We start from the raw sequence: 17,442 nt of genomic DNA, 5'->3' as shown, positions 1-17,442 counted from the left end.
CACCCACAGGATCTGTAGTGTTAGCCCTTGTTTCATTCCTGAGAGTGGTGATTTGCATCTTCTCTCTCTTTGTGTGTCAGTCTTGCTACAGAATGATGAATTTTATTGATTTTCCCCCCAAAGAACTAGTTTTTTGTTTCATTGATTTTTTTCTCTGTTGTTTTTCTGTTTTCAATTTCACTGGTTTATACTCATATCGTTACTATTTTCTTCCTTCCTTTTACTGTCTTTGGATATATTTAACTTTTCTCTTTTAGTTTCTCGAGTTAGAATTTAGATTATTGATGTAAGACCTTTCCTCTTTTCTGATGTCAGCATTCAGGTTATAAATTTCCCTCTCAACATTATTTCAGCTATGCCCACATATTTTAATAAGTAAAATTTTTGATATTAAAGAAAGAGAGGAACAGACAAATGGCCCATGAGGAGGGTTATGGGTATATACTATGATGTATTCACTAAAGTTAAGGTAAATTACCTAGAACTTCAGGTACCAACACAGGTCAAACTTAAAGGAACAATGTGAATGGGAAAGAGCCAGTTGCAAATAAATACAGTAAAATTCTATTTCTTGGAAAAAAAGGAAATACACAAAAGAACAGTACATGTTGTGCTCACATGCATGTGTGATAAATATAGAGCCCAGCAAAGCAGGGCTTTCCACCAGCCTGAATTGCAGCACACGCTGCATCAGCCAGTGCATTTCCTAACACGGGGTAAGTAGCTCTTGCAAATATTTTTGCATTTTAGCATTTACAGTACTTCCCAAGGAGAAGCATTATGTCCTCAGGAAAAACTGCCCAGGACCTCTGACTAGATCTCATTTCCTATGAGAAAGTTGTGGCTTCAGGCTGCAGAGAAACTCCCCCATGGCCTAAAAGTGTCACCCCTTTTGTCACCACTGATCAGCCACTGACCCCTTTTCAAAATCAGTGTCCATTCTGATGTGGGGTGTCCTGTCACATTAAAATAAATGCATCCTTCCTCACTTTAAGTGGAGGCTCCTGAGAGCCCTGTTTGCTGCTTACCCTGCACAAGAGGTGGCCCCACACTTGGGGGCGTCAGGCCACATGGGATCTCCCAGAGGGCAGCGGCCCCACATCCTACCCACCCCTCTGGTTAGAACGGTCAGTGCCACCCTGGGGGCAGGAGCAAGGACAGCTCCACCCGGGAGGTCCTGCAGACATAGGAGGCCACCTGCACAGCAACTACCAACCTAAACAGAGGAAGAAAAGCTCTGCTCTAACTCTGCTTCGTCCGAGTCTGATCCTGAAACCCAGAGGCAACACACACATAAAACAAATGCACCTGAATCTGATCGGAAGTGACAGTGGCCAGCTCGCCACCAAAGCACCAGCCATGGCCTCCGCGTGTCCTCACCAAGCTGTGGCACGAGGTTGGCACTGACATTCCCTTGGGGGGGTCTGCCAACCACCTGCATACATTTCACCCAGAATTCTTACAAGATTCAGAGCCCTAGGCCCCCGTTTCTGCCACCCCACACGCGGTCATGGTTGTGGGGCTCAGGATGTGTGTTTTAATGAGCTCCCAAGTAGACTCTGAGGGCCCGGCTCTGAGTGAAAGGAGGTGTGGACGAGAGTGCCGGATGTATGCCTCGGTCCACACAGACTTTCCAAAGACACGTGCATGTGCTCACACGTGCTTTCTTACAATCGCAAAGTTCTTTGCGTTTCACTGATAAGCTGACTGTGTTAGAGAGAATGGCTCATGGAGGACACAGTTCCATGATGACAGTATATTTTAATTTGCACGCTTATTTTTGATGCTTCCTCCACCTTTGGAGAACAGCATTTGGTTTCCTGCCTTGTGAGCGCCAGCATATCTGACGAGGAATATTTATAGACACTCAGATTCCTCATCCGGCTTCTGCATAGTTGAAATCTAACATTTTTGCTAAACTATGAAAAGGAAAAACATGCAGTGCTGTGAAGCACGCTCCCCCAATCGAGCAAATGCACGATTGCTATTTAACCGTCACCCAGTACCTGTGACGAGCTGTGCCCCGCGTTCCCTGGGACACCAGGATGGGGCACGCTCAGTTCCTGCGCTGAACGAGCAGGGAAGGTGCAAGGCCACAGATAAGTTTTCCCAAACAAAGGATTGGCGAACAGCCCTGCGTTGCCACAGCCGGAGGCGCTGCCCCGCTAGATGGAAGGGCACCTGCCGCGGTCGCCAGCGCACACCAGGCTGTAAGTCTCTTCCCTCCTAAACCCAGTTCATCCTCCAGGCCGCCTCCCTGACCTGTGTTTATTCTCTTCCCCGAGTCCCGGTTCAGCCTGGGCCTGGGCTGTTCCCGCACCTCCTTCCCTAGACGTCAGTCTCCCTGCCGGGCTCAGCCAACGGGGCTGGGAGCCTTTGGCCCCCAAGGGCCTTAAACGTCCCAGGACGCACTTCCCTTCTGGGAGACAACACACTGCACTCGTGCTAGTGCGCCCGCCGCCTGCGCAGCATGTCCGTCCTCCGGGGCCTGTTCTGCCTCATCCCACCGCCGAGCGGAGGCCGCACTCGCGTAACTGCGCCCTGTGCCCCGGTCCTTCTCCAGTCGGACCGTGGGCGCCCTTACTGTGCTGCCTTAAGGGGCCAGAGAAAGCAGACATTTAATAAAGTAAACCAAGATGAGTTTTAGGAGCTGGGTTTCTCTTTCTGTGTGTGTGTGGGGGGGTCGTTTTTACTCTGTTTTTTCAGATGTCTGCAGATGTAATAACCTTGGAATAGCAGAGACCGAGGATTTATGAAGTGCACACACCAGCTGCAGTTGTCTTCCTAGAAATATAAAGAGGATAAATTGTGTGTCAGAGACAGCGTAATGCATACAGAGCTTTGATACATCATTTAATGTTGCTGTTGGAAGGTAGTGTGGTCTGAAAAGAGAAATGATGACTCTTTTATTTTGTCATTATTTTTCTATGTCAAGATTTATTTTTGAAGAGAGCAGATTTAAACCAGATATTAAAAGCTAACCTTATTTGTTTCAGACCAGTGGTTGGAAATTGTTATGCGAAGGGTGGTGGGATATAGAAGTGAGCAAACCTGGCAGACGGCCTTTCTGACAATGCAGTGAAATGTCGTGATATATGTATATGTATACACACACACACATGCACACATTGGATTGGCAACACCAAAATAAAGTGTGCTATAGGAACTTAAAGTACATTTTAATGTGAAATTTACATATTAAATTTATACATTACTGTGAAATTACGCATTTGGACAAAATTTCACACTATTGGAAAAACACTACATTGGTGCATAAAGATAGGAAAGGTCCTAGGTGGAATTTTTGTTGGGCTAATACCACAGTTGTGTCGCTGAGTCCCGATCTGAGACTTCACTTGCTTTCATGCCACAGGTTGAAGAGGAATCTGACCATTGTCCCCTGGACGCCACTCATGGAGTTAGTTCCTGGCTTCTCTCAATGGGCCACACTTACTGACCACCATGCCTGAGGTCCCATGGGCCTGACGGGGGATGGTTTGGGTGTTCCAAATCCCAGGCGCGCCCCATCTTTTTCTTAGACCTTCCTAGTCACTTTCCCTAGAGTTCTCCCCACAAGGATGACACAGTGGGTTTCGTGACTAATTACAGATGTTTGCATAGTATGTTCTGGACACCCAGGGACGGGGTTGTGAAAGTGGGCAGAGAGGAGAGAGGCCGGATGCATTCGTTACTCAGCAGGTGAAGCCCAGACCCGCACTGCGCCCCTGGGCTTCACGACAGAAAGAACACGCAGGTGGGGTCTCCGTGGGGCGCCACCCTGGGCCTGCCTATGGTGTGTAGCCTGTCGGGGCAGGTGACCGGGCTGCCCTCTCCTGGAGGCCGGTGTCTGTACCAGGAGCCACGTGGATCAACCTGGTCTCAATGTTTCTGTTTTAACATTTGGATGAAGCTTACAGGAGAGTGTAGTCTCTGAATTAGCACTTTGAAACGGTAATGGTCCCTGTGAGAGCCCTCCCCACGTGAATGGTGGGTTGGTTCTGCTTGTTGTAACTAGTGGTTCGTGTGTCAAGCACTGCTGCACACTCATGTGGTCACAAGTGCCCCTTTCCTCTGAAGGGCAGAGTCCCCGCCTGCATGCTGGGTCCCCTTGCTGGCCCACGTTAGGGTCTGCACTGGCCCTCGACCATGGGCACCTTGCGTGCTCATGCATGGGGAGGGCTGCTGGCCCAGGCCCCAGTGGACCCCTTGCATGGAGTCTGCTGCTCATGCTGTCCCTGCAGCCCACCTTGGAGGTTCTGGTCCAGAGATGAGGGAGGCAGGTCTGTCTGCAGGGCCAGCACCTCTGGCTCTGCCCACCACCCTCTGAGCTTGGCACCCCACCATCTGTGCCAAGCCCCGTTTCCTCCCTGGGAGCAGTGCCTGTGGGCAGGGGTGCCCCGCCGCTTCCTTTCTGCGGTGTCCTTTGTTCCTTCTCAACAAGGGCTTCTGTTTTCAGGGGAGACACTGCCCTAGTTAGGCCTCAGCCCACCTGCTCCTGAGCGCTGCTCTTGGGGTGGGAGAGTGCGGGGACCTGGCCCCTCTACCTGGCCTGCTGGTCCTTGCGGCCATGCCTCCACTCTGGCCCCTCCTGTCCACACGTTGCTGTGGTCAGGTGTGATGCCGTGATCCAAGGATGGGCCTGGTGGCCTCGAAACATACGTGGGGGGGGTGTGTGTGTGTGTGTGTGTGTGTGTGTGTGTGTGTGGTTTGGGTAGAGGGAATAGCTTCAGTGTTTCATCTGGCACTCTCCCGGTCACTTAGGTATTTATTAAGTACCTGCTTTGTGGCAGCCACTGTCGTATGTGCTAGAGACACAGCAGTGGACAAACTGAAGGCCGGGCTTCCCCTGAGGACAGACCGTGGGCACCGGGTTCTCTGTCTGCTGCGTTTCCTTTCTGGTGATGCGCTGTCTCCCTGTAAAGCTGTGTGAGGCCGAGGAGCTGAGGCATGAGGACGCTCTCCTGAGAGCAACGGGCCGGCGACGTGTGCTGAGTTGTCCTCCCAGTGTCCTGAGGACACAGAACAGGAACATAGTGTAGACGTGTGTGCACGTGGGTGTATGATCCCTCTGCCCCTCGCTGCTCTCTCTGGCACCAAGCACCAGTAGACACTCACATAATGAGTTTTCATCGTCCCTCGTCTTGGCCTGGGCCTCTGGCGTGAGGAGGCAGCTGTCAGCAGTCGGACACTTCACGGATGGCTTTGCTCAAACCTGGTCAGGAAATGCTCAGTGTTTGAAGGTCTCAGGTGGCTGGTCAGCAGGTGCAGAGCAGGTGGTGGGTCCAGGCCCATCCCTGTGGGAATCAGAGTGCGGTTCCCAGCTCCTGGGCCCTAAGCCCCCCAGTACAGACCCCTTCTCTCCCCAGGAGGACAGCACATGGGGGTCAGAGGCCAGGGGACCCATTTGAGGCTGCCAGCTGCTTGGGACAGTGGGGACCAAAACTCAGACATCCTCCCGGCTGCTCACACGCTTTTGCAGTAAGTCTGTCCCATATGGTCTTTGGATGTTACCACCTGTCATTTGATTTCTGTGATTAGAGTCAAATTAGAAAAGGCCAAATAGGAAATGTTGTGATTTAGGGCAGTATAAGTGATGAAGATACTTTATTATAACTGTGATGTGTGTCAGGTAGGCACATTGTAGCAATTATACTCGGCAGAGATGTCTGTATTTTTCAAACCACACTCTCTATTTCCTATAAAAGACATTCCTGAATAATCTTAATTTTAATGGAGCAATAAAAGGTCAGGGCTCAACCTATGGTGATAAACCATTGCCTTCTGAGAGGACGCTGGCCTTTTTCCTCCTTAAAGATACCACTTAGAAACTAAATGGCATGCAGAAACCCCTTCAAGAGTTCAAGTTCAAAATGCAAGCTCGTTGCCAGCCTTAGGTTCATAATATATGTCATGTGCTCTAGATAGCTGTCATTTAACTATTCGTTTAAATACCACTTTTAATAACAGTTTTAAAAGAGACTTAATTCCATGGTATGTTTCTGTAATGCTCATTAGTTGCTGTCACTCTGCAAAAGTTTCCATGTCAGAGGAAAGAGGCATGCCGCCCTGGCCCACATTGGCCTGGAGGGTTTGAGTCTTCAGAGCATCCATTAAAAGGTGTGAAATGAAGGGCACAGTGCCCTCTAACCTCTCCATGGAGCGCTGTTCCTTAATAAATCCAAGACTTAATGCATCGAGAAAGCCTTCTTTTGAAGAAATTACGTGCCTTGCCCAAGTCATCCAGTCAGCTCATGGCCAAACTTGAACTAGAACTCTGGAGACCGCATGTGGTGTTGTAGCCACACACACAGCTCAGACCGAGGCCCTGCCAATAACTGCTGTGTGAGCTCGTGTGACGGAATCTTTCTGACCTAAGCGTTTCGTCCTCTGTAAGATGAGGGGCAGAACGATACCTCAGCGGAGAGTGAACGGATGAAGAGGACATGCTTCTGAAGCATTCAGATAGCGCCTCACAAACGGCCACGGCCGCCATCCAAGGTTCCCGACCCCGAATTCAGAGTCCTTTTCATTGCATCATACTCTCTTGGGACCTGTCTCCCTCCCTTTTCGTTAAATATAATTGTCCTTTGCTAGCACCCTCTTTCTACTGTGTATTAAGAAATGAGGACTTGCCTGGTAAAATGTTGCACGCTATGTAAAGACGTGGTGCCCAAAAGCGTGGCTCGGAGCCATGTCTCCTGGGGGCCCATGGTGGGGTTGATGACCATGCATAGCATTCGTTCCTCTGATTAGAATCTGGAAGGTTCTAGAAGGTTCTGGAAGGAAGTCACCCAGTAAAATAGTGCGCCCATTAGGAGATGGGCTCTGAGCCATGTCTCCTGCGGGACTGTGGCAGGATCGGTGATTATAATCTGGAGATGTCAGGTCAGCAATTCTTGAATTCAGTGTCCTCCATGTTTTCAGAAAGGTTGGGTTTATTTTAGTCAGCTCTCAGACTGTAGCTCTTTTTGGCCCAGGCCACATGCAAACCCGCACCTGAGCTGACACATCTCCTCCCTACACACAACTATCAAGCTCCGTCATGCCCGTTGCTAAGGAAGGTATGGGCGGTTCTAGAGGTAGATTAAAACGCACTGGGCCAAGCAAATGCTCTTGTCCTTTGATCACTGGCTGTGGCCAGAAGCAGTGCCCAAAGTGTCCGTGTGCCCTCTGTTCCCAGTGCTGGTGTCCTGGGTCATGGGCTCACACGGGCCTGAGGTGATGGCACATGCCTGGCCCCCTGCCTTGGCAAAGGAGGGAGACAGGGTACAGGGGCCGGTCACAGAGGGCAAAGTGCCTACTGGGGTTTATTACTCCTCTGACTAATGGCTTGTGTCCTCAGGTGTCTGTAAAATATTAACTAACTATTTCCACAACTGCTCCAGGAAGTATCATTTACCCTCTGGGTGTATAGATAAGGAGGCACATGGGCCCAAACCCTCCGAGCAAGCCGAGAGAGCAGCTGCCTACAAGAGGGGGCATGCCCTGGGCACTCTTACCCACTTGGGTGCTTCTCTCTGAAGCTGGGGCCTGTCTTGTCCCAGCTGCTGGGCCTCTTGGTGGGACAGTGGGAGGGACACACCTGCTCTGGAGGCTGTGCATGGAGGCCAGGGGTACCCACCCTCACTGGCGATGACTGACAGGCCACCAGGGCTGCCAAGTCTCCAGACTCCCCGCCTGCCCGCCTGGGAAAGGGTGTGCCCTGCCTGCTGGGCCAGCTCCCCTCGCTGAGTCAGAAAGGCCCATCCCACGTGACTGTAGGCCTGGCTAGCATGCCAGGTATTCCAGAGCAAGGTCAGCTTCCTGTGACTTCCTATTTTTACACGGAGAATTTGGTCTCTCTCTGTGAGAGCTGAGGAAAGTCAACACCTTGCCTAACCGTGCACTTGCGACTGTAGTAATGAGACTGTCTACAGGTGAATCTAACGTAAGCATTAAGGAACTCCTGTTTGACCTGCGTCTCTTTTCCTCCAGGAGCACACCTTGTAGTTGGCAGGTGACATTAGAGCAACGCTGGTAGCTGGGATCTCCAGGACGGAATTTGTTGCCTTGTTCTGATAATGACTTTCTCTACAAAGTGAGGGATGCAGTCAGATTTCCAACAAACTTCATTCTTCTGCAATTGCGTAATTTTCTTTTAAAATGATTTTTGATAACTTTAAGGCAGTGTTCTGTGCTGTAAACCTACTTATATCGTATGAGCCTGGAGAAAACAAAGGATGGGTATAACTAGCTTATGGATATTATCTGCTACCCCAAAGCAAAAATTCCTGTGCCCCAAATCCAGCCGCCTCTTCCTTCCCAGACGCTTGTGATGTGGTGAGTCCAGGCTGAGTTCTGGAAGTGTTTCCGTTGATCAGGGCCGAGAACACCCAGTGCTGCGGCCGCCCGCTGCCTCGGAGAACCCTCCCGGATGGATTGGGACTTCCGAACCGAGCTTTGACCTGGTCCTTCTCGGACCAGTACAGGCTGTGTGGCCGTTCGGGCGGCTATAACAGAACAGCACGGTCTGGGGCTGACAAACAACACACATCTCTTTCCCACAGTCCTGGAGGCTGGAAGTCCAAGATCAAGGTGCCGGCAGATTCAGTGCCCGGTGAGGACCCGCTTCCTGGTTCACAGATGGCGTCTTCTCGCGGGGTCCTCCCATGACGGAGGGGCGAAGGGGCGCTCTGAGGTCTCCTTAATGGGGGGGGCACTAATCCTGTCATGAGGCCCCGCCCTCATGGCTAATCCCCTCCCGAAGGCCCCGCCTCCCGGTACCGCAGCCTTACTGGTTAGGTTTCAACTCACAGGTTTTGGCAAGATGCAAACCTTTGCTCCACAGCACAGGCTTTCAGAGAATTCTCTGGAGAATAGAATCAAATCGCCCCCCCCCCCAAATGGATGGAAGGACATGATTTGTCACCTGCAGTATGCCGTCTGACCTGATGCTTAGTACGGCCACCTGGAAGGTCCTGCTCTTCAGCACCTTGATAGTACTCAGTCACTTCCACGTCACGCTCACACTCTGCTGATGGCCTCTCTTACCCCAGGGCCTTAGCACAAGCCATGCCCTCGCCTGGAGCACTGCTCCCCTCCTGCCCCCTGGTCTCTACCTGCCCCTCTGCTCATCGTGTAGGTCTCCCTGTGTGTGCCATTTTCCCTCTGTAATCGTTTCCCAAGGCTGCTGTAACAAAGGGCCCCACACTGGCTGACTTAGTAAAGAAATGTGTTTCCCTCAGTTCTGGAGGCCAAAAGTCCAAGAGCGAAGCATCGGCTAGGCTGGGCTCCCTCTGAAAGCTCACGGGGAGGGTCCGTCCTGGCCTCTTCCAGCTTCAGTGGCTGCGGCAATCCTGGGCGTCCCTTTACTTATAGATGCGCCACCACCATGGTCTCTGCATTAGTTGTCACACGGCCTTTCCCCCCATGCTCCTCTCCCAGCATCAGTGTCCAAATCTCCCTCTTCTTTCTCTTATGAGGACACCAGTTATTGGGTCAGGCCCACCCTACTCCAACACAACCCCCTCTTCACTTGTCACATCTGCAAAGACGCTGTTTCCTAATAAGGTCATAGTCACAGGGTTAGGACCTTCTGTCATGTCTTTTGGGGGGACACAGTACAACCCACAACAGCCATGGTCAGGGGCATGGCCCCCCTCCATCCCCAGCACACAGTTGCTGATGAGACAAGTAAGGAGTTCAATGTGTGTTCTGGTCCATCTCTGTGTTTGGCGTCTGTGCAGTGAAGACAGTGGGCTGGTTTGCAGAGTGGGCAGTCTGTAAAGATTTCATACACTCCACGCTGGGGACAGTCAGAGAGAAAAGCTTTCTAAAGCTGTCACCATTATGTTGTTTTCTAGTGGCTTCTAAGACAGTGAGAGGGGAAGAAATGTTAAATGACCTTCGAAGTGACAAAACTGTGTGCTAGCATTTGCCTGTCACTGCCTTCAAAATGTGAACTTTCATGGGAGACGATATGTGAGTGCCCCTGCTGGGGAGTAAGCGTTTGGGTGTCTGTGGGTGGCTCTGCGCTGGCCTGGGGGTGAGGGGTTTCCTGTCTGAGTGCTTCTGGGGGACCATGAGTGAGTCAGCAGCCCTGAGGCAGCGGGAGGGGGTCAGGACCAATGAGACTTTCCCTCAACTGATAGGAAATGGTTCTCTGAAAGGGGAGAAAGTGCGGGAAAACCCGCTGCCTTTCTCCGAGTCAGCGACCACGCTTAGGAAAGCCCCCCTCCTTCCCACCTCTGTTCTCGGGACATAGTTCAGAATCCTTGAAATCTCAGTGTCCTGGCTCCGAGAGCTGTTAGTACTTCATTTGAAAGAATTAAACGGGCCGGTGTGCTCTCGGTGAATGGGGCTCAGTGGTTGGGACCGGAAGGCAGGCTTTCCTGCATGTTCAGTTGGCCATGTTGACAAACGGGGATTTGTGGCACCTTTCAAACATTTCCAAGGTCGCCCCTGTGAGGTGTGAATGTGATGGCAGGACGGGGCTGGGATGCTTGTGGATCTCAGAGGTTGGCTGTCACATTCACTCAGAAACCAAACGTGGCCTCTTCAGCACTGGCTGCTTGTTCCAGTCTGTGCAGTGGCCTCTTTCCTTTCGTCTTGTGTGCGTGTGCGTGTGCGTGTGCGTGTGCATGTGTGTGTGTGTGTGTGTGTGTGTGTGTGTGTGTTTATTTTCTTGGTTGCTGTTTTGGTGATGTTGATAGCTGTTTACTATGTTCTGAAAAGGGATGTTATAAGAAATAAAAATGATTTTCTACAGAAAGCAGGCATAGGCGCCTGGATACTGATACAGAAAAAGGTAGAGAATGGAGAAGGGGGGAGGGAGGAGGGAGGGAGAGAGGGAGGGAAGAAGAGAGGAGGGAGGGAGGAGGGAGGCAGAACAGGGCAGTGAAGGAATGCAAGCCTGTCACTCAGCTTCATTTTTCTCCAGGTGTCTTTTGTTTTATTTCATACATGAGTTCCTTGTTCTTTTAAATTTGCTCCTTGGGTTTTCTTTTAAAAGTCAAGCATGCAATCATCTGTGTGCCCTCCAACTTCATGCTGTCAACATCCTGTCGCCTTTCAGTGGAGGATTTGTTCTCCTGCAGGGAGGGCTGCCAGCCTTCTGGCCTCCTGCAAACACACCCACCACAGAAAGCACCCGGCCTGGGAAGCCTCACAGACCTGCCGGACCCGGCGCAGCACAGGGTTCTCAGGGCCGAGGCCGGTCTGGCGCCCGAGGCCCGAGGCTGAGGGGTGCTGGGGTCGGGGGTCAGTCTGCGGCTCTCCAGAGTGCTTCTCTGCCTCGCTTTGAGCGTGGAGGAGGACAGGCTGATGCCCTTTGCAATTCTTGGTGTTTCCTGTCTTATTACCTATCAGGTGATGCCACTCCCACGGCACTTTGTCTACACTCTGTCAGTCTAAACTCTACACAGGGTCTCCCTCGGTCTTGAACACACAGTTCACAGGTCAAAGAAGCCTTTTCCGGCCGATGCAAATCCACGGTCTTCTTTCCCTTATTTTTCATTCTTCCAGAATGTGTACTTAGGCCTCTCCAGAATACACGACACACTGACCAACATTTGGGGGTTCCTCAGCCAACACTAGTGACCCGCAGATTTAATTGAAGGACAAGGTGTCCCTTTTCCGCAGCTGTTTACTGCATGTTTCCTTGGGGCATCCAGGAATGAGGGGTGAGAGCCGCTGGGTCCAATGTCCTGGTTTCCTAGATGTCAGGAATCGCAGCGGTGCTGTTGGAATGACTGTTAACGTCTAGTGAAAAGCGGCAACTCCCAACCAGGGCTGGCGAAGCATGTGGAACTGTGTGAACATTTCCTCAGTGAATTTCAAAATCACAGAAAGCAAAAGTGACCCCCTGATGGAAGTTTTAAATTCTGCCGCCCTGAGTACACGTTGATTCTCCTCTTGGCTGGGAATGACAGTAAACAGGTCCCAGTGCGAAGCTTTTCAGGTACTAACTGTGCTTTCTTGCTTGAGCCCCCTTTGGGACCCAGCGGGGACCCCACAAAAGACGTCCTATGGCATTTTTACTGTCAATGTTTGCACTTACACAAATGCATCAGGACAGAGAAAAACTTACTCTGAAATTTTATACATAAATAGTCACACCAGAGACTGATGAAAAAGACACATTGCCTTGTGGTTTGTGAAGCAATGTATCTACTGATTATGACGCAAGGTATTTACTGAAAGATTTTTAGGACAAGGGGAGCTTTGACAGTTAAGATGTATGTGGAAGATGAGTGCTTTGGGGTCCTCGTTAGCTCCCTGTCTGTCTCCTGTGCACACAGCACCGTGTGTAACACAGCCGTTCTCTGAGGGAGAGAAGGGGGTGATGACGTTGGGATGTGGTCGGGGCTGGTGGCTTTCGTCTGCTACCTATTTGATCCTAGGGCCTGCACGCATGGTTATCTCCCTGTCACAGACGGGAAGTCAGGAGCTGAGAGACATTAAACTGGCTCAGCCCCACGATCAGTAATGATTGGCAGGCCTGGAATAACTCCCAGATAATCCTTCACCAGCTGTCATTGCGAGATGTCAGGTGGGGAATGAAGAAAGTCTGCAGTTTTCATTATAAAACTCGTGTGTCCACGTACAGGTGTTTGTAAGGACCAGGCCCTCGTCATTCAGACATTTTTCTCGGGGCTGCTTATTGGAGTGACGTCTTATTTCTCTTTCTTGTTTGAATAACAGAAACGTATGATACCTTAGACCTACCGTAACACTTTCTTCCACATAACACATATTCATAATGTAAGTAATATCCAGGGAACCCCTATTTCTAACTAAAATATATTCCTAGAGGCATTCTTATTCTCATATATAGATTCGGTCTTCTAAACTTTGTTTTCTCAACTATAAAATGGGGATAAAATTTATAGGGTTATTCCTGTAAATATATAACTTAAGGGAGAAAGCACATCACTGTAAAATTAATCCTGTATCTCCATAGAAACATTAATTTTAGGAAGTACTTTCTTAAACATGGACTAAAAAAAAAAAAAATTAAAAAACCGTTGCGTAATCAACAGTACATTATGAAACCAAAGCCAAAAGAACCATAAGTCTGTAAAAACAATACAACTGTGACCCGTTTCCTACAACATGGGCATAAATGCAGCCAGACAGGTTGGCGGGGAACGAGCCGGACGTACAATGGCCGGCAGATAACAGACGCTGGACCCCACACGCCATCTGCCTCACGGCACCTAACGTTCCTGTTCATCTCCTCTCGTTCTGGAAGTTTTGGGGAGACACGTAGGGTGACCTGGCGACCACATCTATTGAGCCCCTTCTCTAGGAAGACTTGAGCTGAGGCTTCTCTAGCTTACAGTAACTTATTGAAACAAAAGACTTCACAGCAATTCCATTACCTGGAAGAAAGCACTCGGGAGGACCTCAGAAACAGCCGCCTTGGCATTTTACCTCAGAAGGCTTCCCCAGACTGGGGAGCGGCTGCCTCTGGAGCCTCCGAATCGCCTTGTCCCTCCTCTCACTGCCCCCACCTAGTATAGTGTGTAGTGTTTCTTGTTACTTTTCAGTTAGAGTTGACAGCCAATGTGATGTGAGTTCCAGGTGTGCAGCGTAGTGGTTAGATGTTGAGGTGCCTGACAGTGAGCCCCGGGTGAGTCTAGTGCCCCCCGGCCCCAGGCAGGGTTATTACGACGTCGTCAGCATGTTCCCTGCGCTGTACCTTCCCCCCTGAGTATGGCCTTGAACTTGCAGGAGCTGCGTCACTTCATGCACCTGGGTGGCCTGTGATGGACAGGGAGCTTTGTGTGGGCTGTTGTGTGATGTCACTGCTGGACTCAAGGGCCGCTGCCTTTTTATACCTTTCCCGTCCCTGAACTTGGCAGTTTAAAAGTGGGTGTCTACGTATGTTCTCTGCAATATGGGTGTGATGGTGGATCGCTAGATAGCTGGGAGACGTTTGCTCCACTGCTCACCACCCACCCTGGTCAGAGGCACCTGGTGGGAGGAGAGAGACCAGCCAGCCCCTAGGCTCACCTTCACCCCGCCCCCCCTTACCAGCCCCTAGGGTGCACTTCCTTCTCACAGGGCAGTGAGGGAGCCATCACTGCTTCTCCTGTATGGGAAACTGAGGCTCAGAGAGGTGGAGAAACCTGCCCTAGTTTGCCCAGCAGGAGGCCAAATTGGGACCCAGGTCTCAAGTGCCTTGTTTGCACTTTGAAGAGCTAGAACTACCCAAAGAATACAAGTGGTTGAACTACCACTTGCTTGTGCCCCCAGCATTTCAGTTCTGCCACTCACAGGCATTCACTCACATGCTATGGGGAACTGCTCTGTGATTTCTTCAGGGTCTCCACCAGATAATGTGCAGTAATCTCAGACACAGCAGAGCATGTTATTAGAAATGCAGCCAAATGGCTAAGATTGCATGGCTTTCCAGTCCGTCCTGACCGCTGACTTACTGCTCACGCCTAATTTTGCCCTCTAGCTAGTGCAGCGAGAATAGATAATCGTCTGAACAGGGACATTTTCTCTAACCCAGCAGCTGTTGGGAATCTCATCTAGAACTGAGTGTCAGCCTGAGGAGGGTGTCCTGATATAACCTAAAAGTTGTTCCTGCTCCCCACACGTTCCTTGTTCAATATTTCACAAAACGCTCTCGAGTTACCCGAGGAGGCTTCAGAGTCCGCCTGGCTCCCGTGCAGCATTCCACATGTTGGCCCGTTTTCTCTTGCTCTCAGTTTGATTAATTGCAAAAAGGAGATGAAATGAAGATGACCTCCAATGTCCGAGTCTTTTCTGGGCAGATGGTTCTTTTCAGCCCCTTGCAGAGCCCAGCTGCTGGTGCCGGCTTGTCTGGCACAGTCACAGCAAGGGCGCAGCCTCTGCAAGCCCACCCTCCCGCCCGCAGCGCTGCCCCTCACCCACGTGCATGCACGCCATCCTTCTCACCACCGTGCAGCCCTGCACCACCAGTGCCCGGCGAGTGCGTTCCAGAACCATCTTCCCAGTGACGAGGGAGGGGCGTTGCCATGCATCAGTCCTTGCTTTGCTTTTCTTGTCTTTTCCTGCCACCATGTAAATTGTGCATTTAAGGCTAGAATCTGCCTGCTCTAAATGCCACCTATAAAAGTCTCTTTCTAGTAATCAGGTGCCCCAATCAAATCTAACCAGTTTTGTACACATTCAAAAGCCTGGCCCAAAATTTTGCTACTTCTGTGTCCAGGAGACTTGAATTCTCCAAAGTATTGATTAAAATAGGGTTAGGAGGTCAGTTGGAGCTGCTGCCCTGTGAGAACAGAGATGGTGACGTGAGGTTCTTTATGCCCCCAGCCGGAAAACCCGGAAAGTACAAGCTGTCAGTCAACTTCAGTGAAAAGAAGTTAAGCATTTCACCTGCCTTCAGTTTAGAATAGACCAATTCTCATTTCTGAAACAGGGCGGTAGATCCACAAATGTTTGGTGCTCTGTTATTGTATGTATTATATACATATTGCAAGTTCTCAATATTTGGTTAACACCCTGCACAGAATCAGAGGGTCAAACGTCAGAGTGACAGCTGTCCACCCAGCTGTCAGACCAGCGTCCCCAAGTCCACACATTCATGTTTTCAGACTGCAGGTTAGACCCCAGCAGGCCAACACGAATTCTCTTTCCCTTTTGTACCTGTTCCTGTCAAGCATACACCATACGTGCCCAAACCTCCAATTTCCCAGTGAGAACACCCCATAAAGGTTTTTCATTGTTGTCTAACTTAAATGGGGAAGGTAGTTCCTACAATCGCATTGGATTCCAAAATTACCTGCAGAGGTAGACTTGCATTTTTAAAAGTGTACATTTTAAAATAATTGTTTTTTCTCTGTCATGTCAGGAAACACGAGAGTTTGCACTATTCTCCAGGGCCCTGGAGGGTGTTTATCCCCAGGAGAACCGGCTTCCGTTTGCAGTCAGTCCTGCTGCTTTAATCATCGTTGTTTGAAGTCCTGCCCGTGTACAGTCTCTCTCTGCGTGGGGCTCTTGCTGGAATGTCACCTGTCCCAGTTTCCAGTTACATAATGTGAAGGGGTTGGCTGTTTACTCTCCACTGTGTCACAGCTCACTTACCCCCACACACTGGGAGGTGACACTGAAATGTCACTGCTCCTTTCTCGCCCATCCTGTGGATGTCCACTGGGGACCTTCCGAAGATGGGCATTCATCACCATCATTAGTCACAGAGGAGGCACCCAGTACATACGGGCTTTGGAGAAACTCAGATACCAGGCAATTCCGTGTTTTCTGAACATGGACCACAACACCCCTGTCATGCGGGCATATGCAGTATTTTAGAAACCCCCTCTTCCCATTTTAGGGGACGATTCATTTGTGACTTTTCAGGGAAAGCTGTTCTGTGTTCAGCAGGAACTCGGGACTCACACGTTCTGTGAAAAGAGTACATCACGGAAAGTTACAGTTTGTGACTGTCCTTGGAGCCTGGTCGCGGGGGACAGGTCTAAGGTGACCTGCTGGCTTGTGCAAACCCAGTGACGCCATGGGACGCGCAGTGTGTTTGGGATGGATTTGGCTAAATTCTTCAGTCTTATGCCTTTTGGGGGAGAAAAATCATGAGTTTGCTGCTGACGTTTGGGTTAGAAAATACAAATGAGGAACACACTTTCCTTAATCCAGCTTTATTGTCCCTGGAATTGAGCAGATTCCTGGGATACTTGTCTGACAAGCTGCCCTTGATCTGACCCCATGGTTTCTGTGCTCACACGGTTCCCAGGATATGTTTTTTCGGAGGGCAGCAGCCCTCTTCTGCATCTGGTTCTCCCCGTGACGTTGCCCCAAGCATGAGCTGTGCCGCCTTCTGCATGTGTGTATTTGTGTGGAAAGAACCCATGAGCTTTTCACAGATGAGGAAACACGCTGACATGTTTGTCACTGAGCAGAATTCCGTGTGGCATCTGTCCAATTTTCAGCTCTGTGCGTGGAACCACTCAGAAGACGTGCATCGTGCCTCTTGAGTTTGGGGTTTACTTTTCTCAGAAATGGGCATGGCATGTCACAGGGTCACTGTTCTGATGGCAAAGCTGTGCGGGACGTTCTGAAAGTACCTGTTTTGAGGCTAACACCTTCTCTTTTTCTTTTAGCTTCTGAAGCCCTGTTGGTTCAGGATGGGAAACCTCGCCGGAAAGCGGGAGTCAAGTGCTGAGAAGGGCAGTAAGGTAAGGCGTGAGCCGGCTCACAAGCTGTAAAGTGCACGTGTTGTTTCTGTTATTAAACACAAGGCTGATACGCCCTGGCTGCCATGGCTTCCTGCTGGGACTGCTGGATGGTTAGAAACCCCCAGGCCGGTGCTCCCCAGCCTGGCCTCCAGACCCAGGACGGTCCCACCGCCCAGTGGCGGCCGCTCCACAGCCCTTTCCTCACCGTTACTGGGGAATGTCTGGGAAACACAGATAAACAGGAAATGTACACAGTGCCCACCCGCAGGTTCCAGCT

The 17,442-nt window shown here is 50.5% G+C and overlaps 1 protein-coding gene across 4 annotated transcripts in view; it reads left to right on the top strand.

Annotated features, from left to right (window-relative positions):
* Positions 1–17,442, top strand: part of MBP (myelin basic protein) — an 85,424-nt gene that overhangs the window by 6,476 nt on the left and 61,506 nt on the right. For all 4 annotated transcript variants that reach the window (XM_074339822.2, XM_019715607.3, XM_074339821.2 and 1 more), the window contains exon 2: positions 17,091–17,165. In XM_074339822.2, coding sequence (XP_074195923.2) covers positions 17,115–17,165 — 51 coding nt within the window. In that variant the 5' untranslated portion in view covers positions 17,091–17,114. The remainder of the gene's footprint in view (positions 1–17,090; positions 17,166–17,442) is intronic.

Source organism: Rhinolophus sinicus, chromosome 4 (genome assembly GCF_057876585.1).
Source record: "Rhinolophus sinicus isolate RSI-liver-muscle chromosome 4, RSI-T2T, whole genome shotgun sequence".
Classification (NCBI taxonomy): Eukaryota; Metazoa; Chordata; class Mammalia; order Chiroptera; family Rhinolophidae; genus Rhinolophus; species Rhinolophus sinicus.
The sequence above is the reverse complement of the archived record's forward strand: the minus strand, read 5'-3'. Positions and strand labels throughout refer to the sequence as shown.